Source organism: Eurypyga helias, unplaced genomic scaffold, assembly GCF_000690775.1.
Source record: "Eurypyga helias isolate BGI_N326 unplaced genomic scaffold, ASM69077v1 scaffold3084, whole genome shotgun sequence".
NCBI classification, from domain to species: Eukaryota; Metazoa; Chordata; class Aves; order Eurypygiformes; family Eurypygidae; genus Eurypyga; species Eurypyga helias.
In genome coordinates, this window is record NW_010246681.1 from 56,641 (window position 1) to 82,879 (window position 26,239).

The 26,239-nt window shown below is 37.0% G+C and overlaps 1 protein-coding gene across 1 annotated transcript in view; it reads left to right on the top strand.

The window, feature by feature from the left end:
- The window catches only part of ADCYAP1R1 (adenylate cyclase activating polypeptide 1 (pituitary) receptor type I), a gene marked incomplete at its 5' end in the record, with an annotated part of 85,840 nt that overhangs the window by 54,814 nt on the left and 4,787 nt on the right, over positions 1-26,239 (top strand). Inside the window, 4 exons of the mRNA XM_010150472.1 lie at positions 3,389-3,458; positions 5,435-5,526; positions 25,248-25,377; positions 25,594-25,635. Coding sequence (XP_010148774.1) covers positions 3,389-3,458; positions 5,435-5,526; positions 25,248-25,377; positions 25,594-25,635 — 334 coding nt within the window. The remainder of the gene's footprint in view (positions 1-3,388; positions 3,459-5,434; positions 5,527-25,247; positions 25,378-25,593; positions 25,636-26,239) is intronic.

Here is a 26,239-nt window from a genome sequence, read left to right on the forward strand (position 1 = left end):
GACCCAATGTTCTATTTTGACATTAAGACAAATTAAATCATTTATTTCCATGCAAAACAAGCCAGAAACCCCTGTTGTGTCATTATTATGATTACAACACTGGTCCTAAAAGCATTAATTTCTCTTAGGAGTCCAAACAGTCCTTGCATTTTGTGGGTAGGGGGAATGTCTTGCAGAAGGAAAAAAGAAGGGAAAAAAAAAAACAAAAACCCAAAACCTTTGCCTTTCATTTAGTCAGAGAAGCTATTTAGCATGCAACACAGTTAGACAGATTCTAGCTGAGCTTCTCAGTGGTTCCTTTTTAAAAATCAGCAAAGCATTGTTCTGGGGGTGGGGGAGAGAAGCCAGCATGAGCCTGAAAACATTGCAGAAATTACTGAACTGGGAAACGACGGTTGCAAAGGCATGGACTGAAATACAGACTCTGAGACTGAGTCTCCTCCTGCTTGCTCCTTATAAAACTGGCAGAGCTCCCTTGACTTCAGCTCCTGATTTGCATCCCTGTAAATGACAGGTTTGTGGAGATAAATGCAACTGTCTGTTTATCCAGAGCTGTGCTGCTGGATTAAATGGAGTTATTCCAGATGTACACCAGAGATGTAGCAGAGATCAGACTCTGCCCTGTTGAAATGGAAATCACATCCTTCCACAAGCCCACTGGCTCCCTTCCCTTCATCCACCATGAGGAAGTCCTGTGTGTCTGACCTCCACTGTAGCAATGCATTTGAGAGAAATTAAGGAGACTGTTTACGTAGTACACCTTGTCGGCTGATACTAGACTCTCCTGTTGTGTACTGCTGTTTTCTCCTTCTGGTCATGTCCATCTGAGGAGAAGATGGTGTTTCTTCCACTACATCCATCCTGTAGATGAAACAGTAATGGGACCAAAAAAGTTCTTGAAAAAAAAAACCATTGTGTGAGCTTAGTCTGATTCATTGTTGACCTCTACAAGGTAGACAGTGGAAACTGAGCTTAACTGAGGACACAGCCTGTAAAAGGAGAGGACTGTCAAAGAATAGGCATTTGTAGGGGATGAGGTTATCACCCCACAATATGCATCAGTGCGGGGAAAAAAAACCAAAACCAACCTCCAAATGTCTTTGTCCCAGACACAGTCCAGGATAATTAATTGTTATAGTTGTCTTCAGTATAGGTGACTGGAACTAGAGCAGGTAGATTCCAATTCCTGTAATTTCTCATTTCTACATAGAGAAATTGCCATACATCAATGCCTATTTATACAGCCAGATTAATACTGGTATTTGTCCAGATTCTTCCAGCATTGGCCAACTCAGTGAAAACCTCCAAGGTAGATTTAATGTGCATCTTATATAAGTTGATCTCTGCAAATAGTGTGTAATTTTCAGAAGGCAGCACCTAATTTATAAATGCATAGAAAGAATTTTAAATATAATTGGTGATTTAGGTGGGGTTTTTTGTGTGACACACAATTGCTGATAGCTGAAAAAAAGCCTGATTTCGAAACTATGGCTGTGAAGGGATTCCTTCTGAACTTTATCCCTTTTCAGATATTTTAAGTTGGACATCCAAAGCAAGATAACTCAGAAGTGTTACTTTGCATTTGAAAATCTCAGACATCAGTCCCATAGATTTTGGGCGTTTTTAACTTTCTAGGCTTTGTAGACAGAAGCAAAAATATGTAATTTTGTGCAAGTTTGACATCCCAGCTCCAGATTTTCTCTCTTCTCACCAGCTGAACCACACACACCCTTATTGTTGATTTTATGGGAATCCAATATGGTTCAACCGAAATATAAATTCAACTGAAATTTCTAATCCAAACATCACTCAGCTGCTTGGGATTTCTCTCATATGCACTTCGATGGTGGAATTTTAGCTCTGACTCCCACACTTACACATGTACATACTTTTGTTAAAGATCTTCCCTTTTCCCCAAGATGCCACCAGACTACCATTTAAATGACACAGAAGTTGCATTAAGCTCTCATAAGATCATCAGTTGTTTATTCCTGTACGCTCTTTCAAATTGTTTCTTGGCATCTGACAAATGCACCATGACAACCACTTCTGGGACTTCTGGCTGTTTTCCCAGTAGGAGGGAAAGCTTCCTTCTCAGAACTGCAGGTACAAAGTAGACATTTTACTGAGATTTTATGTTTTCCAGAGGGAACAAGGGGAAGTAAGTGGAGATAAATAAAAGACATTTTTTAACTGACAATCACATTCTTAATGATGTAAAATAGCGTAGCAGGGGTGGATTGTCATTGGAAATAATGGTTTTTTTCATTATTGTTGTTTTTCTAGCTTTAAAAATATATGTTAAAGTTAAAACCCCATATGTAGATGGGTACTGTAATTAGCTTCCTCTACAAATGAATGTCCAAATGAATGTACATGAAATAAATTTCATTAGAATCCTTTAGTGAATCTGGAGGAAGTTTTCAAATGCTGAGGTAAAAATGTCATTTTATGTATAATCACCCACTCCTCACACCTTAAAAAAGGAGCTGACCCCAACAGTCTAGTGTGTGAACCTTCTTAGATGAATTTCTGCTCCTTGGTAGGACTTGCAACCCAGTGAGTGGAAAATCATTCTTATATGTGAACACAGCCAGTCTCTTAAGACATCCTTGTGTAATAGGTATGTGTAAGAATCCTCATGCCAGGATCAGGAACCAATATTCATATCTGTTTACCCTGGAAAAGTAACTGAGTCATCAAACTTTCAAATAACCAGCTGTTACACTCCAAGGTATCCATTTTTTTCCCCCTTCTACTGAGATGTTACCTTAAAGGGACAATTTTATTGTTGTACTGTCTGTAGACACAGAAATATGTATAGAGGCATTCTCCAGAATGGCTGAACTCTTTAGTAAGCATTACCATTGAAATTGTCACAAAAATACTTATTTTACTCTCTGATAAGCTGGGTAAAGGCTGGAAAAGAACACTACAACATGAACAGACTAAAGCACTTAATACCTTTGAACACAAACCTTTGAACCTTTGAAAACAGGGAGGTTTAGATTAGATATCGGGAAGATACTCTTCACAGAGAGGGTGGTGAGGCACTGGAACAGGTTGCCCAGAGAAGCTGTGGATGCCCCATCCCTGACTGTCTTCAAGGCCAGGCTGGATGTGGCTTTGAGCAACCTGGTCTAGTGGAAGGTGTCCCTGCCCATGGCAGGGGAGTTGGAACTAGATGATCTTTAAGGTCCCTTCCAACCCTAACCATTCTATGATTCTATGAAATAAAATAATTCAGCTACAAGACCAATCTCCCACTCCCTGCTCCCTTAAAAATTGTTGTAAGTTTATTAACTTCCTTATTATATCTTTATCTATCTCTTTCTCTTTCCTTCCCTTTCATTCTTTCCCCACACCATTCTTTCATTAATGGCTTCAGCTGCTGGGACATGAATGACAACACTGCCTTGTGGTGGGTGATCAAGGGTCCTGTGGTTGGATCGATCATGGTAAGTTGGAGGTGGCGCTTCCTCAACAATTCTGAGGGCAAATAAGTGATGCAAATAGCTTCAGGTGGCTTTACAAACAATGCTGCCTCTTCTCTGTTGGACTACTGGAGACCTTGTCTGAATACCCACCATTTGCCATCCACAATGCTAAGTAATTCCATTGTTATAAAGAAGCTTTAATAAAAGTTAAGTGAAAGTTAGTCTGCAAGAAGACTACATAGATATTGAGTTATTCAGTGTCTTAAACATAGACACCAAATCCTATAAGTAAGAGCCTAGATCATATGGAGCATTCGCCTGGGGCTGGTAGATATGACATAGGATGTATGGGGATCCTGCACTGCTGGGAGTGGCAGCTGAAGCCCAGGTGGGACATCACAGGGCATTTAGAACAATACAAGATACCAGTGACTAGGAAACTGGACTGTGTCTGTTGAAAAGAATTCATTTTACAGCTGCATTTATTTATCTACTATTAACTTTGGAATAGTATTGTGGACAGAACACAAAATGTACAGTTGTCACTAAGGTATCTAAGCTCTCTTTAGTTGATGGAGGACTTGGATCTGACTCAAGTGGTCCTAGATAATTTTTTATGGACAACTGAAAGATTCTAAATTGCCCTGTTTAGTGTCCAGCTGCTGCCCCTAAAGAATATGGCTATTTTTAAATGGTGTTGGGCTCCTCCAGTTAGGAAATCAAGCTGAACCCTTAGACAGTGTGTTTAGTAGCACTTGAAAAGCTGTTTGGCTTACCACATATACGTGTTTAATTCTGGGCGTGCTAAGTTGCTCTCCATACTCTGATGACAGAATTGGCCAGGTCTTCAGTAACTGTTGTGAAAATTTAGACATGCAGCTCACAGGTAGTTATCTACATGTAGGTGTTTTCATCAGGTTTGGTGCTTCTCCTCTTAAGTATTTGCACAGATATCTAAAGTCCAGTAACCTTCAGTCACATTAAAGGTAATTCAGCTATAACACTGAAGGGTATTGAGACGGAGAGGTTCCACTGGTCTGTTTTTTTTGTGATATAAGTGTATGTGAATTTCCATACTTTACAGACATGTTCAATTAAGGATCACATTCTAGCTTTGAGGAATTTGTTATACTTGGCCTCTATTAAGGGTGTTATAGATTCAAACAACCAGCCAATGACAACTGGGTTTTTCCATTCATTTGTAGTCAGATCAGACAGAAAATACTTCTGAAAGAAATTCTCACGTCTAGTTCAAGTTCTTGGTATCCTTACAGGAGTTACCGTTTGTATAAGAGACCAACTCAAATTTCCCATTCTTTTCTCTTGGTATTAATCTGAAGCCAAAGCACTGAAATAAACTGATTTTATTAATATCTGATTTTTTAAAATTATACCTGTAATGATTCTATAAAAGAGAAGATGCCCAGGTTGACATGAAACTAAAAGGCATGAAGAAGAAAGTTAGGCACATCAACACATGCATTCCTCCCCTCCCAGAAACATCATCTTGGGGCAGATTCAGCCCAGCAGAGGGAAAGTGACACAACTTGGGACTTCCAGGAAAGGGGAGATACTAAATTTGGACTGAATGATACTGTTAAACTGACAAATGCCTTAGTTCGGTGAATGTGAGATAAAGATGAGACTGTTGAGATTGTTGCTATATGGATTTGATGTGTAGGGATCTTTCTTTTTATTCTTTGCTCTTACTGATAATCAAAAACATTGAAAACCTTTTGCTTATGGCTGTTTTATCTGGTGCTTGGGACTGAAGAAATTCTGCCTTACTTTAGCTGCTGCAAGGGGGATATTTTTGCCTGGAAAAGGGGAAATAAGATGCTTATAAATTTATCCCATTACACCTGACCCTATAAAACTTCTAAACTACAGCTTGGAGAAGGACAAGACAGTGGAGCCAGCAAGTCACTGGAAATGTCTTACTCTCATACTTGGAAAAAATATATCATTGTCATATTTTTTTTTCTTTTTTCCCCCAGATAAACTTTGTGCTTTTTATTGGCATAATTGTGATACTTGTGCAGAAGCTTCAGTCACCTGATATCGGGGGCAATGAATCCAGCATTTACTTGTAAGTACCAGTAAAGCAGTATTCAATTTAGATTTCTAATATACACATAGGAAAAAAGACAAAGTCAAAAAGCTGGAATAATTTGATTTTTAAAAAGAGTTGCAGGATTTATTAAATTTTTTTGTTGGTTGGTTTTTTTATAAATCCAGAAGCCACTGAAGTACCTTTTAATTCCAGCTTCCACCTTTCTTTAAAAGGCATAGGAAAAAAAAAAAAAAAAGGCATAAATACAAGATTAAAAAAACAAACCAAACTTCTTTACAGGTCAGTTATCTGGAGATTAACATACTGACCAGGCATAAATATTATTATACTCGTGGGACAGTCTGCTCTGCTTCATACATTCCAGGGACATGGTCCAAAATTTATTGAACACAATGAGATTTGGCAAAGAGATTTCATTAACTTTGAACTGAATTGTAATTTAGGGAGATCTTTGCTTATGTTCATGTTTCTGGTAACCCTGAATGAATTCAATTTAAGCCAAAACATTCCCTCATGTAGTTAGAATTGCTTAAAAATGCACAACAAATCCTAATTTTTTCTTTAGAAGTTTTAAAACTTTCTTTGTGCTTTACTCTTTTTTAAAGCTGACATCCTTTTTGTTACTTTCCACCTCATTATGGGACAGAGATTGACCATTTGATATGGTCATCGTTCCCATTTTGAGTGCATGCAGTCATTCTCCATATAAAAATTATATAATCATTTTTAATAACTAGGACATGTGGCAGCACATCCGGTGTTTTCTTGGCTTTTCAGCCTAAACAACACACACATGTGCTTTGCCATTTTTAAGAGCTCTAGTGATTTCTAGCACTCATAAACATAGGTAAGATTATCTTATTTAAGACTGGATTCCTGGTGAAAAAAGGCAAGTCATGCAAACCTTAAATAAAAATAAAAGATGTCAGGGTAAAGTAAGAGATATTTATTTTGTAGCATTTAAAAAAGAAAAAAGAAAAATTATCCAGTGACCAGTTTTACCCTAAGTATCCACACTGATAGGATGATGATGTCATTCATCTAAATGAAATTTTTCAAGGAAAAATGTGTTCTCCAGCTGCCTATTTTACTTCCCTTCTTTCCCATAGTCTTGTTTACATTTACATGAAAAGATACTATTTTATGCTTCACTTTTTCATTGCTGTAATCAGGCATCCACTTACTGAAAGTACTGCCCTTGAAGTTTGCTCTAAACTGTATTTCCATAGAAAATAGTTCCTTAAATTCATTCTGCAGGTGGATATTTCTCAGAATTAAAGCTCAGGAGGGGGCTTAGTGAATAGTGTATGCATGGCTTGCCTAGGGCTTGCATGAAGACTTCCCAAGCACGTGCTGCTGGGAAGCTGTCAGCTGAATCTTAGATTGTAACTAGCACCCAAGATGTGCAGAACTAGTTCTAACTATGACCTGTGAAGTGCATGTTTGGTGTCTGCTGCACATCTCTCACCTATGAAGCAAAGCATGCCATACACTCCAGTGATTTAACTAAGTTATAAAACGTCCTTGTCATTTTTGATCAATATGGTGACTGGGTTTTACTGATATTTTTCCTATGTGTATAATTAGCCACCAAAACCAAGAGAAAACATCACATTTTCTGTTTCATTCGCTGCCATTATTTTTTCATATTTTTTTGCAACTTTATAAATGGGTGTGTATAAACTGATCTTGCATTTATGTATGTGTTATGAAGTGGAGTGTTGTTTATCCAAACAGATTTGACATCAGGAAAGTCACACAGAAATGATGAAAAGAAATTAAAGGAAAAATATCTATGCAGATATACACCAGGCATACTCAATATTTCTGCACACATATCCTGTAAAAGGAGAGCTGTTATAATGAAGAAAAAAGATTGAAATAGCATGTTTATGTCACCATATTGAAATCTCTGTATTTAGACTTTGGTTCATATTAAACATTTTCCATGTCCTATTTTTCTGTTTCAAACTATTAAACATCATCCATTAGACCAAATTCTTATTCAGATCTGTATTCCACAACATATTTAAGTACTTTACCTTTAGTATATGAGACAGATCAGTTGTGGTTGAGGAAGGACATTTAGCCTGTTTCTGCAAGTAATATGACATGGTATCAGCAGCAGTGATTGAGATTTATTCTAATATTAGTCTTCCACTCTTTGGAATAATGCCTTGCCAGGACTTCCAGGGGAAAAACAAACAAACCAAAACCAAACCAAACCCTTGTTTATTGTCTTTGAGTAGGATTTATTTTCTTTTTATATATATGTTATATGTTTATGTACAGGTCCTATTGATTATCATAATTTTTTAGGAAAATCTACCTTCAATTCTATTTTACAGACACTACGGTCATGGTTCTGTGAATCACTTAAGCTTGTATTTGACTTTAAAAGCCTTAAGGATGTGGTTAAATTCAAAGATTAATTATATATTGTTACCACATTGCATTCGTTATTCAAAATTCCTACTATTAATATTAGCTGCAAACTATGACAGGAACACAACAAAATAGTGCACTATTGGGGAGCTAATGCCTAATTAATATTGTGCAGTCACTAGAGAATGTAAGACTTGCTTTAAAAAAATCAAATTATAGTTTGTATAATTTGCAGCGCAATAATGAATACTTTACTCTCATTAAAAAATCAGACTTTCTCGATAAATAACCCAATCATCATTATATACAGTATCCTTTGCCTTTAGGCTGCCAAAAACTTGGAAACACATACCTAATTCCTAATTCTGCAGCAGTGAAATGTTTTGGTGATTGTAAACTTCCATTTTTATCAACTTGTATGTTCAGTCATTCATTACCAGTGCCATGCCTAATCAACCTTTCTTCACACATTTAGTTCCCCCTCAAAGCTGCTGCATGTTGCTGATCCCATTTCAGACTGAACGGCTCAAAACATGCCAGATTCTGAGAGAACAATAACTCCACTGATGTTTTACATAGAAACTCCTCCTTCCTGAAATGACTGGGTGTTAGATTCATCAAAAATACCTAAGCAGCTGAAGTAGGAATTAAAAAGGAAATAGAAGCCACCCTTTTTAATGTTCATTTTAATTTTATGATTCTTTTTTTCTAAGAACCTTAAGCAGCTTTCATACTTCCTCACTATAGTCATCATAATCATTATTTACTTCTTAGTGTTAGGGGTGAACTGGCAAAAGCATTAAAAAAGACATATCTTTGTTTCTTGAATCATATTCTTGTACCAGTTAATCTTGTGTCAGTCCTGAATAAATGCACCAAATTAAGCATCAAACCAGAGCAAGACCAGTAAGGTAAATGCTATAGATTTTATCTGAGTGAGTTGTTCTGATATCAACAACTATCTGCATAGTTCAGACAGGTTTCATGTCCCATGTAGTGAAAAAAACTGCATAAAAATTGCATAAAAATTGCAGTGTGCCATGATTATAGACATGACATAATCCTGCAGTACAAATGACAGTGTCTTGTGCTTGCACCTGTATATTCCACCCAGTTAAATTTTATTTAACGTGCTTCCAGACAGGAAGCACTACCTGATTTTTAGCGATCTCCAGTTGCACAGTTTGTAAATATTTTGAAGAAGTAGTATATTATTTAGGGAGACAGTTACACTATATGCTGAAAGCCAAGTAACGCCATGACAGAAGTTGATGAATTCAACATGCACTCACAGTTCTGTGGACTGGAAACACATATTCACAACCCTACTATGGCTGACTCAGCACATAGTGTGTTACATCGGGACCACATTATTTGCATGGGTTTTCATACATCAGTACCTTGCCTGGAATTTTAGGAAACAGATAATAAATTGATCTGGCAAGGTGTCACTGCTTTTCCCATGAGAAATCCAGCCAATAGTGTGTATCATGGTATGTCGGAATCTGCTTTCAGGCATTCTGGTTTTGGTGAAGTTGTAGTAGAGAAAGTACATTCACCCACCCCAAAAAAGCCATATTCCTATAGAAATGCCTACACAAAGCTTAAATCCATGCTATTGTTTTCATGAGCATTTTTGCATTCCTGAAAGAGTCATTACAGACAGAGGATCATCTAACAGTATCAATCCCATAAACCACTGCAGTATTTAAGTAGGTATGCATGATGTAGATGCATGCTGGTATAACATTTAAGATTAAACAGGCCCACACATTTCCATCAAGTTTTTGCTTATTCATTCATTTTTAAGGATCAAACACATGTAACTGAAAAAGCTTCTTTTTTTTTTTTTCCTCTTTTTTTTATTTCCAGTTTATCATCAATAGTATAATTTGGGAGGGGGAAGCTTGTTTCTGCTTTTGCTTTAACAGATTCTTCATCATTTTTTGTATCACATGTTGAAAACGCAATGAAAAGAAAATAAACCCCACATATATCTAGCTAATTCAGGTCTACGTCATTCCTCCAATCAGCATCTTGCTGGAAAGAAAGGAGAAACATGGCATATATCATAGGTAGGTATGATTTTACATATGGTGCAACCTAAAGGGTTAGGGCAGGAGAAGCAATGTTGTAACACAAATGTTTTGGTAAACAACACTCCTCTACAGTTCACCTACAAAGTCACTGGACACTCAGTGATTCATTCTGCTACTGCTTTGTCTTGCTGCAAGTGCTCAGACTGCCAGCATTAATAATTATTGACAGAGTATTCATGCCAAAAGTCTCATTTTCTACAAGAAAAAGGCAGATGTTTGATGAACAGTATATTCTTTAGTGTGGCAATTTAATTTCTTAACCCCAGGTACTATCAGTTGAGTGCTGGAATGCCCACTAACTCATCAACAAAAGGAAGTCATGTCCCTGGGTTAATCCTTTTCTACCATAAGAAAATACAATGGAAAACATAGGCAATGATCTTTTGGTGTCAGTGCATGATCACCAAGGACCTAGTTCTCAATCCGAAGAAATGCTAGGAGACTAGATGTTTGCCACTTTGATTGACACTATTTCTTGACGGATTTGTTTAATGCTCTAGAGAAAATGTTCTCATTCACAAGTACTATACTTTTTATTTAGATTTCCTGAGATGAATCATTATTTTGAGTGTTGGTTTGAGGGATTTTTGGTTTCCATTTCAGTTTTTTTGGGGGTGAGGAGGGTATAAATTTGTGCCGAATTTCTTCAGGTAGGGATTGGCAAAAAAAAAAAAAATTGAATGCACTTTTTAGTTATGTAAGATCATGTAGGTTGTGTACCATTATTAGCAAGAATATAATCACACAGGGTTTTATTTATTTTCAGATACAGTAATTGGAAATCTATTCTGCTATGCTTATCATCTATCTATAGATTTTCTGTTTTCTCAACCGACGTAAAACAAATCAGAACAGAATATTTAGTGTGTTTATGATGTTCCTGTGAGCTTTTATTCCCATTGAATAGCTGAGGGTATGATGCACAAAAGGGGATACTCAAAATCCCCCCTCTGTGCCTGTGTAGAGGAACATGAACATGTATCTTGCTTGTCAAATCTAGCTTCTTAACCCAAATGCCGTCCTTTCATCTGGTATGCAACATTTACATCCTTACTGTGATGATCAAATCAGACCTAAAACTATGTCCACCTTGGAAATTGTTTTGTTATTTCATGGGCCACTTGCTGGAGGGAGACTCCAGAAGAGCAAATCAACATTTTTAAAGGAAATTCCATTGATTTCCAATCAGATATATCAACACTCCATTGGAGCTTTGGCCGTATCTGATTTTTAAATCATTGATCACAAATCCTGTTTCTTGCGGTTACAAGATCATCTGTGCCGAATGCAATGTCACAATGTACTCTGCTTCTGTTATTTTGAAATCCTTAGAAGGTGTTCAGAGCGTGAGTCCATTGTGCCTTGGCCTGCACAGGTGATGCCTGTATGATGGAGGCTGACTCCTGTTATTTTCTATTTTGAAGGAGTAATGAAAAATAGATGACTTTGTCTTTAAATACTATTTGTGCACATTGCTGAATGGTATTTTTATGGGCAATTTTATGGTTTCAACGAATATACAGACAGAGGAAAGGATACAACACTGGCTTATGTGGTTGATGAACTACCAGACATTTTTAAAATCTTCCTAAGTTTCATGCTTAACAATTCTCTAATGGTGACTTAAAATTTTCATTTGACTACACGCTCTGTGACAGCCTTAGAGAGGAAAGTTCTTTGACTGTGTCCTAAACAACCAAAGCACAGACTTTTTTTCCCCATGTGTTGCAAGAGCAAGCCACAAACTGCAAAAGAGTGGTTTTGCATTAAAAGAGAAACCACTAATATATGGTCCTTCTCTAGAAAGATGAAGGAGGTAAGCAGGTTGCTGAGGAATAGAATAACAGTGCGGTTCTCTTTATAGAAATGTTCCTTGCATTTTTTAGGAAGAAACAGTAATGCAAAACTTGATGCACTCTCAACAGTTCTATCGAGAGTTGGATTATCCCTTACAGCCCTGTTTGCAAGGAGGTTTAGGCACAAAAATAGAGCTAAATGCTGTCTTATGAATACCCTTTGAAATGTTAGTAGCATATATGTGAATATTTCAGGCCTAAATATCATTCAAAGTCAGTACCTAAACCTGAAACATCGTGGCTTGATTGCCATAACTGATATGGAACAGCAGCCATAGCATCTGAAGGTTCAAGCCATTGTTATTTACATACAACTGTTTGTACCTGTGCTTGTCTACCTGTGTAAATATAGGTCTGTGTCTACACATGTACTGTCTGAAATGCTATATGTATGTAAGATTGTTTCAGTATTGCTTTTTAAAAGACCACAAATACTTTAGCAATGTGCACAATATAAAGCTTCTTACCTTATTTGAAACCTACTAGACAATTAAATTACCTGTAATATTATAACATTTGCCACACGTTCAAGTTTAGTGGTTAACAAAAATAAGGTAACCTTCCTAAACAAAATGGGGTACAGACCTCACATGTGTTTCTAAAGTCACTGCACTTGATCAAATGAATAACCTAATTTTGATCTGTATTGATAAACTTCAGTTGTCATGGTGATCAGCAGGATAGAGAACATCCAGTGCCTAAGGCCATGTATCTTCATGAATTACCCATGGACTTGGATGCAGTGTTGTATCCTTTATAGGGATAGCTTTCTTACTGGGAAAGATAATGGGTTTGGAGGTTCAGATAATTTTTCAGAAACCTCAGATAGAGAAGTAACTTGGGAGTCTCTAAATTAGACCACTGTGTGTGCCTTCCCTTTTACTTCCCACATTGCTCATAACTAAGAATGTTGTTTTGAACGAATTGTTAGGATAATAGGGATAGAGCTGGGTTCCCCCAAATAAGCTTGCACTGTTGTTTCTTTCAATTGGTTACTCAGGGTAAAGACAGACGTGGAGTTGAAGCAACTGGTCATGCAGCAGTTGTTGCAAGACTGCAGACAATGGGGAATAATTCTGACATCTCTGATCTTGAATGTGCTTTCAACTTACATCAAAGCTTACTGCACACAGGCATCCACGGTCTTCCATTTACTTTTTACTACCATTCACATTTTTGCCTCTACCATATGAGAACAAAAGGAGTTCAATTTCCCCTCAGTGTCTCTGCTTCTCCTTGCCATTGGTTTCTTGTCTCACTTCAGCAACTTAACATGCTTCCCATGCAGTGGTTTTAGTTCCATGTCTGGAGAATTATTAGGCCTTTCTCCAAGGAAGTGCATAGTCCTTAGAGCCCAAGGTATGGAAGTTGCTGTTACAGTGCAGAAAGGTTTTTGATCTTGAAGGGTGAACTTCTTGTGGGGCTCTTGTAACTAATGCTGTGCATAAAAGGAACAGTGTGGTGCAAACTAGATAATTGGTTCATTGCCCAGGAGAAAAGTACATACTCAAAGGCCACCAGGTTGCAATGATTAATACTGCGTTAAGTCAAAATGACGGTGGTTTAAACAAAGGTGTACCGCCTCAAAATTGGATCAATCCGAAGTTGTGCATATGGTTCACATCATAGTCTTCGTTCCTTATGTGCTGTTTATCTGTATCATTACCGAGCAATTTCCAAAATGTAATTCCTCTTATGTATTTCTAATGAAAACACTGGGGATGTTCAGCTGATTAAATGTCTGCAAGCCCTGGCATTTTCAACAAAGACAGCATTCTCTTTTTCCATGAAGGAAGGTTAAAGAGATAGGTTGAAACTTGGAACATTTTCTGCAGGAATATCATATAACTTGTAAGGCAGGTGAGGCAAAACAACATAACTGAAGCTTCAGAGGGACAAATTATATCAACCCAGTGTAGCTACACCAATCCTGAGCTCTGACAGGTGACAGGACTAAGACCTGTCTATAATGCCTGAAATTCACTTCTTGTGCCGTATGGTGACAATAAATACTCTGTGGTTTTGCTCATTTGTCTCTTTTAAGGACAATGAGCTGATCACATTCTCAGATATTTTATGTCTCAATTTGGACATATATATTCTTCATTTCAAACAGTAAACATATATTCAAAACCATTTACGAATCTCATTTAGTGTGGCATATTTTTCTCACTAAACATACGATTGTCTTCTACACTACTGTTATGTTACTCCACCCCCATCAGAATTATTCCATACCGCATGACATTAGTCTATGCTCTGGAGTCAGTGAGAATAATCCAGCTTGTTAAAACAGGATGTACAGAGGAAGGATGAGGACATGTAACCCTGAAGTTACAGTTCATTTGGAGGCTGTTTTTGATGGAAGTGTGCTGCTCCCTCCTACCAGCTTTCTTCTCCAGAGCAAAGCTTTATCTCTTCATGATTTGATTTCTGATGGTTTTCTCCATCCTAGTATGTCCACCCTATAGAAGTTAGCAAAGCTAAGAATGAATGGTGTAGAGGTGATTTTGGGCTTTCTTGGATCATTCTGTTTAATTTTCAAGCCTCAGTTCTGTGCAAAGGTTAGAATTATTGGTCAAAAAGTTCCAATTGAAATTTGTATTTGTTGAACATTCATTTTCAGCCTCAGTTATAATCTGCAAGCAGTAATCCATCTTCAACCTCTGTAGAGGTGATAGTAGTTTCCTCACAATTGTACTGTCTGTGTGTCAAATTATTGTTGTAATTACCATGCCAGTGTTATGTTACAATAGTTTACATCTAACTCTGGTGGAATAAAAAGGTACACTGATGTATAGTTGACATCGAATGTTCTCAATAATGTGGGACCGTTGAAATCTGCAGAAAACCCTTGTGAATTTTCCTACTTATGCCCTAGTTTTTAGCTTGAGGTTGACTTTACAAGTACGTAGACACAAGAAATGCAAATCTTCATGTTCCTCCAAATGAAAAAAAAAAAAAAACCCCAAACAATCCATTGAGCTGCATAAGACACATCTAATCAAAACAGCAAAGAGAAACAAAGCTGATCTCTCACAAGTTAAACCAATGGAAGAGCCCCGAAAAGTAGACACCAAAAAGTTAGATGAATGAAAATTATTACCAACTATTAAAATCAACTGATTTTGGTATGCTTTGGACAAGGGCTGTAATGGAGACCTCAAACATTTTTTCCACCCTTGTTTTCAGATTATTCCCAGGTGTTGCAAGATGATCCTGGAACACCTCAGATCCCTCAGAGAGATCAGGAGAAATTGTTTTTGTTTGGTGGTTCTAGCAGTAAAAAACAGAGCTATAGGTAATAAGACTAAGACTTTGACAAAAGATGACTAGAATAAGACTTTTGGATTTGTTTTCAGTGGGAGAGTAGAGAAACAGAGTTGCCTTTGTTATTAAGAGCACCACAATGGTTGTACTTTTATCAAGACAGCATGGGATCCACCTGATTTAATAAGATAATCATACTGGGCCCCTTCCACAGTCAGTAAAGGTCTACCCAGTCCAGAGAATAAAATCCTTGGTACAACTTCTAAACAAGATGATTAAAATATATCAGATAAATCTCACTTTATGGCCTATTTCTCACCACTGACTGTAAAGCCAGCATGGGCTGACAAGGTAAAAGGCATACACCTATGTGGTAAGCTCCAAAAATTAGATGAGATGGAACTAAATAATGATGTTGCTGAGCAGCACCTATGCTTATTCTGTGTCCGAATGAGAGGGCTGAATGAGTCTACTTGCCCACAATGGATCAGGGCTTACAGTCACATCAGCAAGATGGAATTGTACAGTATGCTTTCTGCTCACAGAGCAAGTTGTTTTCCAAACTGTTTATATCCGATCTTTAAGTCCAAGGCTTTTGTAAATGTAGTTGGTGTTTTAGACAGGAAACAAGTCTAGCTCAGGAAATTCTTAGTTACTGAGTAGCAAGGAAAAGAAAACCTTCAATCTATAACAATATCACCTGTAGATAAGTAGGTATGTAGCATAAATAATAGAGAGAATGGCTCAATTCTCCAATTTTTTTCTCTCTCTCCCATACAATCTTTCTACTTTCACTTTGGTTAACTTTTTACTGTATTTTCAGTACTTTATTTCACTGATTTGTTTCTACATTCCTCCTCCCACTACAAGGTTGCCAGTTCTATTTGTAGTGACAGTTCTAATTTGCATGTATCAAATTCTACCTTTATTCTGTTTCTCAAAGGACTCCCCTTCATCATATTTAGAGACAACCCACAAACTCTGTCATTCCTTCTGTGCTGTTAGCGATCTAAAGGCAGAACCCTGATGTTTTTCATTATGGATCTTCATGGCCTTGGTAATAGAGCATATCTTCATTCCCCTGAATCAGCATGCTCATTTTACTTCTTTTAAGCACCTCTAAGAAACCTGTGAAGTTTTTAGAACTGAATTGCAACTATTTTTGCCTCAAATTTGTGTACCCTGTCATTTGCATTAACTTACCAGACATCAAGGTGTTCAGTCTGACAAGATGGTCTTGAGCCACATCATACGTCACTCATTTAATCCTGGGAATGTTTAACTTTTTCTTTCCCCTTCCACCCTAGCACCCTCCCTCTTCCTCCCAGATGCAGCTGCAGTCCATGCACAGGACACATGCGGTGAGAGTCAGCTTGTTTGCCTTTAGCTGTCTGAAGTCTCGTATTTAATCTAAGCAGTCTAGTCATCGTCTATGGTCAAACTGAGAGACCAGGGCACCTCCGTTAAGACAATGCATCCCGTATGTCTTAGATGCCTCTGTTACCCAGGTCAGCTCAGCCTCTGGAAGAGGTTTCTTTCCATGACTGACTGAGTTAAAGATGGTAGTTAGTTTAGATTTGTCTTACATACATATAAGTAGATGTGGCCAATTCCATTCTATGTGTGTCTACAGAGATTTGAGGATCCTTCCTGAATTAATGTAATGTTTTGATATTCATAATCTTGTTTATATTAATTTTCTCTTATTTAGCTTTTTTTTTTTCTGCCTTGCCATTATGTTTCGGTTCTTGCCTTCTCTGTCTCTTCTCTCTTTCCCCCCTTTCTTACACTTATGTATACATTTTGATAATGAATAAGTAAGTAAAGTTTAAAAAAAAAGTGGAGGGAAAGACAGCAAAGGGAAAATTAAAAGGACAAAAACCTATCAATTCTGTAGTCTAAATATTTTAGATCACTTTACAATATCTAACACAAGAGAGATGATTTTACCTAAATCAGATACGATGGCAGAAAAACTGTTAACACTAAAATATTAATATTTTCCTAAGAAGTGCTAACAAAGTTTTCCATTGGGAGCCCATGTCTAAACATGTTATTGGGCAGACAGCAATAAATAGGTCTTAGATACTATTTTCAAAATCAAGTCTGTTCTTTTTGATAATTCTAGCAAATATCAGGTGCTGTCATATTAGTTCTACTCACTAGAAAATCCTGTAATGAAAATCAATCCCAGAAAATAAAACTGAGCATAAACAGTAAAGGAAACATGGGTGGGGATTTGTTTTTCCAGATTACCACAGCAACATCAAACATGTCATTTAATAAGACAGTCCCGTACAACACCCCATGACTAAGAGATCTCAAAGTGATTATTGATTTTCAGATGTTTCCATTCCAGGTTATGTAGTGCAAAATGCCTTCATAAGCACTGCTCTTCAACACATGCTGAGCAGCCCTCTGGTGGTAAAATTTATTCTGATAAAATATGTTTCAGATCAGGTGATCAAAAAATGAATGAGACGCTCAAAGTCCATGGTCACTTCTGAAAGTCTCAGATCCAGTAAGAAGGAACTGTCTCTAAAACTTCACTCTGTTTTTAATCAATCTTAGCTGCCAGTTAATGCACAACTCATTCCTGTGAAGAACAGAGGCATTGCAAAAATCCTATGACAAAAGTGATACTGCAAAGGAATGGTCATTTTCATATTTACTTCCTTAGCATTATCCAAGAAATGATATTCTTTTTTTCAAGTTGGAAGATGATTACTATTTCTATTTGCTGGATGTGTGCATGCCACAATACTATATTCTTTCCAGCTCTTATGCTATAATTAACAACAACACAGCAGTCAGGTTTTGATTGCCCAAAAAGAAACAAAACAAACCAGAACTAAACTCTATTAAATGGGATTGGCTTAAAGAATTCATGGTAGGGAGAAGCTTAACCTGTTGTCAGTTTATTCTTTTACTGTTTATCTTATGAACTGCATCTTCCACCTAGAGTGACATGAACACAAGTCATAGACTGTGCATATTAGCAGAGCAACAGAAATAGATTTTGATTTGTCTGAATAAAGTTAGATGTTTTCCTTGTAGGCAACTGCTTTAAAAATCATCATTTTATCCTTTATAGGCAAGAGAGGTTTAATCAGGGTAGTTAGTGGTGTTTGGTGTGTTGTTCATCTCATCCTAAATTGTGATCTAAAACAGGTTAGATATACCCTGACTAGTAAGTGTGAATTTCTCTCTTGGATGCTTATTCTCTCTGATGATTCTCAAGGGACCAAGGATGTCCAGTTTACTTATACCTCTATACCGCAAATATCCAGCCTTCCCTTAGGTGAATCCCATCAAAACAAGGCAAAACAAAAATTATTTCCTCAAAAGTTGACAAGAGATTGCTATTTTTCATTCTTATATTTTTCAGCTTACTGTAACAGATACAAAATCCCTCAGATCCCCCCAAATGCCTTACCATGTTTTTTCAGATTACTCTTCTTGATGGCTGGTTTGAAATACCCTCTCTCTAGTTAGTTGTAAATGCAAACACCCTATTCTCCATAGTTTGTTCTAGAATACAACAGGTAGACATCATGGTCCTGGTCCATAGTATATGTGTCTGCTGCTTTTATGACTAAATCTGTCTTAGTGTGTGTGACAAAAATTAAGCAATACCTCTGAATTATCCATCAGACACACAGTTTCCATACTGAACTCCCCTCCCCATGCGTCAAGGAAGCTGGGTGAAAAAATTCTTTGGTGTTCTTACCATTAATCTTCACTAAAAAGAAGAGATCCACATTACCTTGAGTACTTACACATGAAAATGAGGGACATCTCATCCAACCTCATCTTAGATTAATCTCTACCCTACAATTTTATGTTACTATTTAATTCTTCTCCACATGCGTGCAGTCAACTTTCATTTAATATATTGTTCAGTTACCCTCTATACAATACCAGACTGCAAAGGTCGTGTGTACTTTGGATACGTGACGGTGCCCGCCTGCCTCCAGGTTGTTCAATCTTTGGTTTGTCTGTAGATCAACTCATCACAATTGCCGGCGACAGCCACTGCTTTTTAATTTTTTTGTTTATTTTTGCTTCAGTCAAGCAGCTGGTTTGTGCTGTAATTTCATTCTGTCATGTCCGCTTTCCATCTTTGTGACGTGTCTCATGAAATGTGTTGAAAGTGACCTACCTTGGCCTGTTCACAATATGCTGAAAAAAATGCTAATCTTGTCATATTTAGCAGCTGCGTTCAGAAATGCTACTGTAAGCCTAAGAGGGCTAACCAGCACTCTTGCAAGATGTCAGAACTATCAACCATTACCCTGTAAGTGTACGCAATCCTGTGACATTACTGTGTTTGTATGACGCATGTTGCAAGTAAATGAATGGATATTAGCAAAGGGGTAGTAAAACCAGAGAGCGAGCATTCATTTAGTTCTTGTTGCATGTAGAATTTTTTGTTGTTGTTCTGTGCTTTTTCTGATGCACCACGATCAAGGATTTTAAGGTGGTTTTTGGTTTTTTTAATTGTAATTATCACTAATGCTATTTATGGTTTTGGATAGTGTCTGTACAGAAACTATTATACTTTTTCTTTATTATACAACAAAGAGGTGAGTGCTGGTCATAGTGAGAGTAAATATTTCACCTGAAAGTTAGTTATAACAACAGAGGCAGGGCAGGATTGAATGAATCAGACTCAGCTGGTGTAAAACAGCTTATGTTCATTGAACTAGGTGAAGCTGTGTTGGTATACACCCAGGGGTGAGGAAAGGCTAAGGTTAACCTAATAGCAAAATATTATGTGTCTAGTCAGAAGTTTTTATCAAAGATCTGCCTAGGGAGTGTCAGGCATCTAGACAAGTGAATAAATGCCATTTAATCTGGAAATGTGAATTAATCACTTTCTCATAGTTTACCTCACTCTCTTTTACTTGTGCAAAAAGACCATAGGATGCGTTTATGAGAGGCGTGTGCTTCAGAAATCTGTTATACAGTATGTTTCATGATGAACTTTCCCCTGAATATCACAGCCATGTTACAAAAGCAAATCAACTCTGTCAGAGATGTTCTGCCACAGAGATTGACCAGTCCAACATTTTGCTGAGAATACTTAGTAGTTATCTTTGACACCATTAAGGAAAAAAGACTGGTTTGTAACTTAAAGATGCATGTTTTGTTATGTTGTTTAGCTTGGAAAAAAAAAAAAACTAAACATGAAAATAAATTTTCTCTGTGATTGTATATCACATCAAGGTATTTAAGAAATAGACCAATGAAGATACTCAAGAGATTCAGTCAACAGACTGAAAAAGCATACATAAGAAATAGACAATAGAAGAACAGTCAGCATCTCCATATACTACATTGAGAAAAGCTTGAAGTCTTGGAACAGTTAGGTAAAACTAGAACCTACATTTAGAAGGAGATAGTTTGATATGAAGTTCACTACTTGATCTACAGCTGATGCAACATAGGCTTTATGTCGGGCCTTTGCAAAGAAACAAAATTCACATTAAGTAAAGTGTTTGAAAAAGATGGCAGACTGTCAACTCTCTAAGGTGAAATCCTCTACCTAGTCAATGGCAAGAAGAGTTCAGCCTTCAGAAAGAAGGAAAAACTCTATACACTTCCAAAAACCTAATTAAACCTTCATTTTTGGATTAAAATATGAAAATCTCAGTAAGTTTCTACTGATTTTCAAGTCCTTAGTCCACAGATGTGATTTATGCATGGGAAAACTAAAAAGCTGTAAGCAATTACTCTGTTTAGGGTTTACTTCAGGTCCTTAAAACTGATCCTACAGACCTAATGAAGCTTTTGGAAAAGACACGTGTCTTTCAGAGAGATTACTGAGGTTCTGAAAGTCACACATTAACTGTTTAGCATCTTTTGGATAAAATAGATACTTTAGTTTATTTTAAATTAGCTATATTAAGCTTTTCATCACTAATGACATCCTGTATCTTGATGGTTTGCTCTCTATCCTTCTAAAATACTGTTTGTACATATTCATCTCTCAGTTGCACCCAAAAACATGGGATTCGTCTAATATGAACTTTACAAGCATACAATGCAGCAATTCATATGACAAACTCAGGCCAGATTCCCTTTGTAGTCAATGGAGAGACGTAGGTTGTGATAAGGCTTTCCTTAGGGACAGATGATTCTCCCATGTGCTTAAGTGCCTGTTACCGTTCATGGACAATAATGGGAATGTAGGTGTAGAATTAATTTAACTAAAACTAGGTGTTATCATTGCAAATATCTCATAACTTTAAGCTACTCAATACATATATCTCAATAGAGGTATTCAGTACACACCGATGGGGTTTACAACAGGAGTCACCTCTCTTTAAAAAGGCATCTAGAGCAGGCAAGAACTATGCCTTAAATGTGCATTTTTCTCTGTATCAGCTTTAGAGATATTATGTTAATAATTTTGTTAATAAATTCTATGGTATGTATGTCCAAACCTTGGTGAGGTTGTTGTTCTACATGAGTACCACAGACCTTGAGGTCTTCACTGCAGAAGTTTATATTTGATCAATTTAATTTCACTTAAGACAACATTTAAACTGTACAGTTCTCTTACTTAAAGAGACAGGCTTAAACATTGAAACAACTGAATAGTCTTTCTTCAAAGACTACGGTTTGAACATCTTTTGCTTCTTTTGACAGTCTGTGATATTTGGTCTCAAAATTGGGTGATGAGAACCTTTGAGGCCAAGGCAACAGACTCTTTGCCAGAGTTTCTGTACTTTATCCTTAGTGGCACAGAGTGTCATCTGTCAAATTGTATGTAATTTACAACAGATTTTTTGAGCTATATGACTTTACAGTTAGTCCAAGAGAAGCAGCTACAGTCCCAGAAGAAATGGCACAAGACACATCTTCAGTGCAGTAGAAATGCCTGGAGCTGTTGGGAGAGTAAGCTCTAAGCTACAGATTTCACCTCTCTCTCAGAGACACGAAGAAGAAGAACTGCAAAGTTTCTTACACAGTTGCTTCTGGAGCTTCAGGCCCCTTGGTGTTGAGGACCCATATTTTCTCATGGTCTCCTTCACTCATTCCAAATGTCATCACCATGTATCCAGGTCAGAAGTTCTTCTAGAGGTATCTGCAGGTTCTGAATCTAGAGATGTATCTTTGCAACATCCCATTTACAGAAGATGGAAGAACCTATTTAGACCATTTAGAACCCATTGGTCCTAGTTCTCTATTGCGCAGCTGCTCAAAATATTGATCATTTTTTCGTCTGATGTACAGTTAATGTGTTTGTTTAGATCACAGCATTAATTTGTCTTCTTGAAACTTGTTTTAAAATTCAGAATAGGAACATGTTAGAACATTCAGTAGAAATCACTGGAAATTCTACTCAGTAATGCAATATCCATAGACACTTCATCAGTCTCAATAAATGTGGATGTGCAATGGAAAAAATAAAGACATCGATTCCTTCAAATACTGGTCAAAGTTAAGAAAACCTTTCTACTTTCTGTTCCTTTTACTATAAAGACATCTTTCCATAATTCCATAGAGGAGGGATGGAAAACAGAGGACACCGTTATCTCTGTCATTTTGTACTAACATTTTATGGAAAAGCCACATTCATAGCCATGCTATTGGAGAAAATCTTACAGTTATAGTGTTTTAAGGAAAATAACAGCTGAAAGGTAGAATGCCAGCCACAACAAAAATTGAAATACAGTTACCTTTTTAATAAAGTAACTTTAAGACATTACTGTGCCTGTTTAAATGTAAACAAGGGTTTTGCTAGACGTTTTGGAGAACGTTTCTCTTCTAAACAGCCAATTTAAGCCCAACTGCATCACTGTTGTCCTCAAAACTTTGGGATCCATCCCCTGTGTTTCTTGCTTACTGAACCAGTGTGGAAAGAGGTTGAATATCTTTGGCTGTTACACTCCTGAGAACTTTGCTATATTTTTTAACATCTTCATTTCACCGCTGCACATAAACTTACATGTCTCGCAGGTGTTGCATTAAGTTTTATTTCTTCCTAATGGACTAGAAAAAACACAATTCATCATCATCCATGCAGTTACTAATAATCTCTCAAGATTTTTCTTATAATTAAAATCTTCTTTTCCTCTTCATAGATCTTAATTATCTATAAATATCAGAATGTGTTACTTCTTACATTCATGTATTTTCTTCCTGATTTTTATGACAGTATTGAAGACAGCATCTCAAATAAGTTGATGATGGCATTATATTTCAAGATCCTACAAACTGTGTGATTAATCAGATAAAATTAATGCCAGAAAACTGACAGTAGAAAATGCCTTCCTCATCCTCTTTTTCAAAATTAATTTCCTGTGACCATGGTGAGATACATCATACTGATAGACAAGTCTAGTCTGACTTTTAAGTCAAAATAACATTTATCCTCTTGTTGTTGTTGTCATTAATTCTGAATATAAGTGGTAAGAGATATTGAGAGATGATACTTCTTTGTCCAGGTTATTACCTTCATTTGTTTGGGTTTTTTGTTGGTTGGTTGGTTGGTGTTTTTTATTACTCCACATCTAGTTTAAGACACAAATTCTTTACTTTTTTTTTTAATGAAAATAGTACTATTCTACATCTTTTCCACAACATTTCTGTTCCTTTTCATTAACCTGATTGCATGTTCATAGAGAAAAAGGACTAGAAGGGATTTTGAAAGGTCCATGTAACTGTATCACTCCTGTATCACTTACTTTTTCTAGAGATCACCAAATTTGGAGACTTTGTATTCTCTTCATCCACCTGTTCTAAGGCTGTTCCTGTCTGGTAAAAAAATCCTTTTGGTCAATGTCTAACTTGATAACTCACAAGAACTATGTCCTCTGCTTTGTAGAGTCTTTCACCAAGACTTGAGACTTAGACAAATGAATTGTGTGTTTTGTACAATCTCAAGGCAAGAGTTGTGATGTGTTTATCACCATTAGTGCACAAAATATGTCTGAGGGACACCAGCAATGAAATGACGTACCATTTCCAGTTTGGTATTGGATATGACAGCTTATGTTCACAGAGTTCTTGGAGGTGTATTAATTAAGTCACCACATTCCGTAAGGCAAATACATCATTTTTTGGATACTGTTGAACATGTATTAGAAAATTTAAACATGTTTGCAATATGCCATAGTAATATAGCAGAATGAGCATTTGATTTTGAAAAAGCATGCAGTTTTCCAAAAATCTGTATGGCTTTCTAGCTTCTTTTGTCCTCCATCTACCTCCTTAACTTACTTGAAGGAAATCAATCATATATTTTCCTCTTTGAAAATGTCCTGGAGCTTACTGTAGGCCACTTGTTTATAACAAAGCACTTGCCTTATTTTCAGATCAACGTCTTCTTTCTCTTGAGCCTTTTTTGTTGCTGAATCAGTAAATGACACTGACCAAAAGTGGTGTGTACATCTTGGATGGATCCCTGCTTTTGGGGAATTTCATCCATGCTCACTTAAGTGCTTACAGGTACACATATTCATTTCCAAGCCCTTTTGTTCATACCTACTGAGTTTGATTTCTCTCCAAAATCTCTTAATTCTGATCCAATGGAAATTAGTCACACCATGAAATTACACTTAGGTTTCTAACAGTATAAATGAGACCAAAATCAAGTAAAAATCAAATCCATAGTCATGAGCATAAGAAAATACAGGGGGAGGTTAGCTTAATTTGTATTGCTGTTTTGGATTTTTTTGCTATGCAGAAATAAACTCACATACACACACAAATGTGATTTCAAACACTCCACTGGTATTAAGCAATTGGGTGAGAGGTTGATTATTGTATTATGGTAGCAGTCTGAATCCCTTAGCAAGACTATCGCCGTCACGTTTGGCACAGTAGAAAAAATCCCTGCTTATAATGATGCAAATTAAAATAACAGTACAGAGTATTAAGCATTACTAATGTGCTATTATTGTAGCAGTGTGAAGAAGTGGGAGCAAACTACAGCGTGTGTGAAATCACTGTTTGGGAACAAATGGGAATGTTGTATATTTGTTTGTATAATTATACAGTATATGTATTTCCCAAAAGGGAGGCAACAAAATATTTTCTGTGTGTTCTTCTTTAATTAAAGCACTAGTTGTTTATTACAAGGCTGCATTAAAGTTCTTTCACTCTATTACAACAGGAGACTGGCTCGCTCTACACTACTGCTTATCCCCTTGTTTGGAATTCACTACACGGTGTTTGCTTTTTCTCCTGAAAATGTCAGTAAGCGGGAGAGACTAGTGTTTGAATTGGGACTGGGATCTTTCCAGGTGATTATACAGTGAATTTTTCCTTTGTTAAAAAGAAATCTGTATTCATTTTAACTACTTTACATGCACAGTTTCCAGACTGTGTGGGGTTAATTAAGTATATATTTTCTATACTAGGTTTTTGGTTTTGTTTGTTCGTTTGTTTTATCTCCAGCTATTTTCTGGCTTTTACTGAAGTATTTGAATTACATTTCTTTTTCTCTCCTATTTACCTAGGGTTTTGTTGTTGCTGTTCTCTATTGTTTCTTGAATGGGGAGGTAAGACTTTTAATATTTAAACTCCCCCACCCACAATCCCCATCCCATTTCCTTCTGGGAGTAACTTGTATTCTAATTATTCACCATAACTCATCCTCTACCATATTCCGTAATAACTTAGGCTGAATCTCACTGTTTGTCCCAGTGAAAGAAAGAGAATGTGTGACGTCTTCATTAAACTGTGGTGGGTTGACCCTGGCTGGAGGCCATGTGCTCATCAAAGCCGCTCTATCACTCCCTCCTCAGATGGACAGGGGAGAGAAAATTTAATGAAAAACCTGTGGGTTGAGATAAGGACAGGGAGAGATCAGTCACCAATTACTGTCATGTGCAAAACAGACTCAGTTTGGGAAAAATTAAATTGGATTTATGGCCAATCAAACACGAGTAGAAAAGAACTAAAACCAAATCTTGAAAAACCTTCCCCCCACCCCTCTCTTCTTCCTGGGCTCAGCTTTGCTCCCCATTTCTCTCCCTCATCCCCCCTCAGCTGTGCAGGGGGACGGGGAATGGGTGGTCAGTCCATCACACTTTGTCTCTGCAGCTCCTTCCCCCTCAGGGGAGGATCCTCACACTCTGCCCCTGCTCCAGCGTGGGGTCCCTC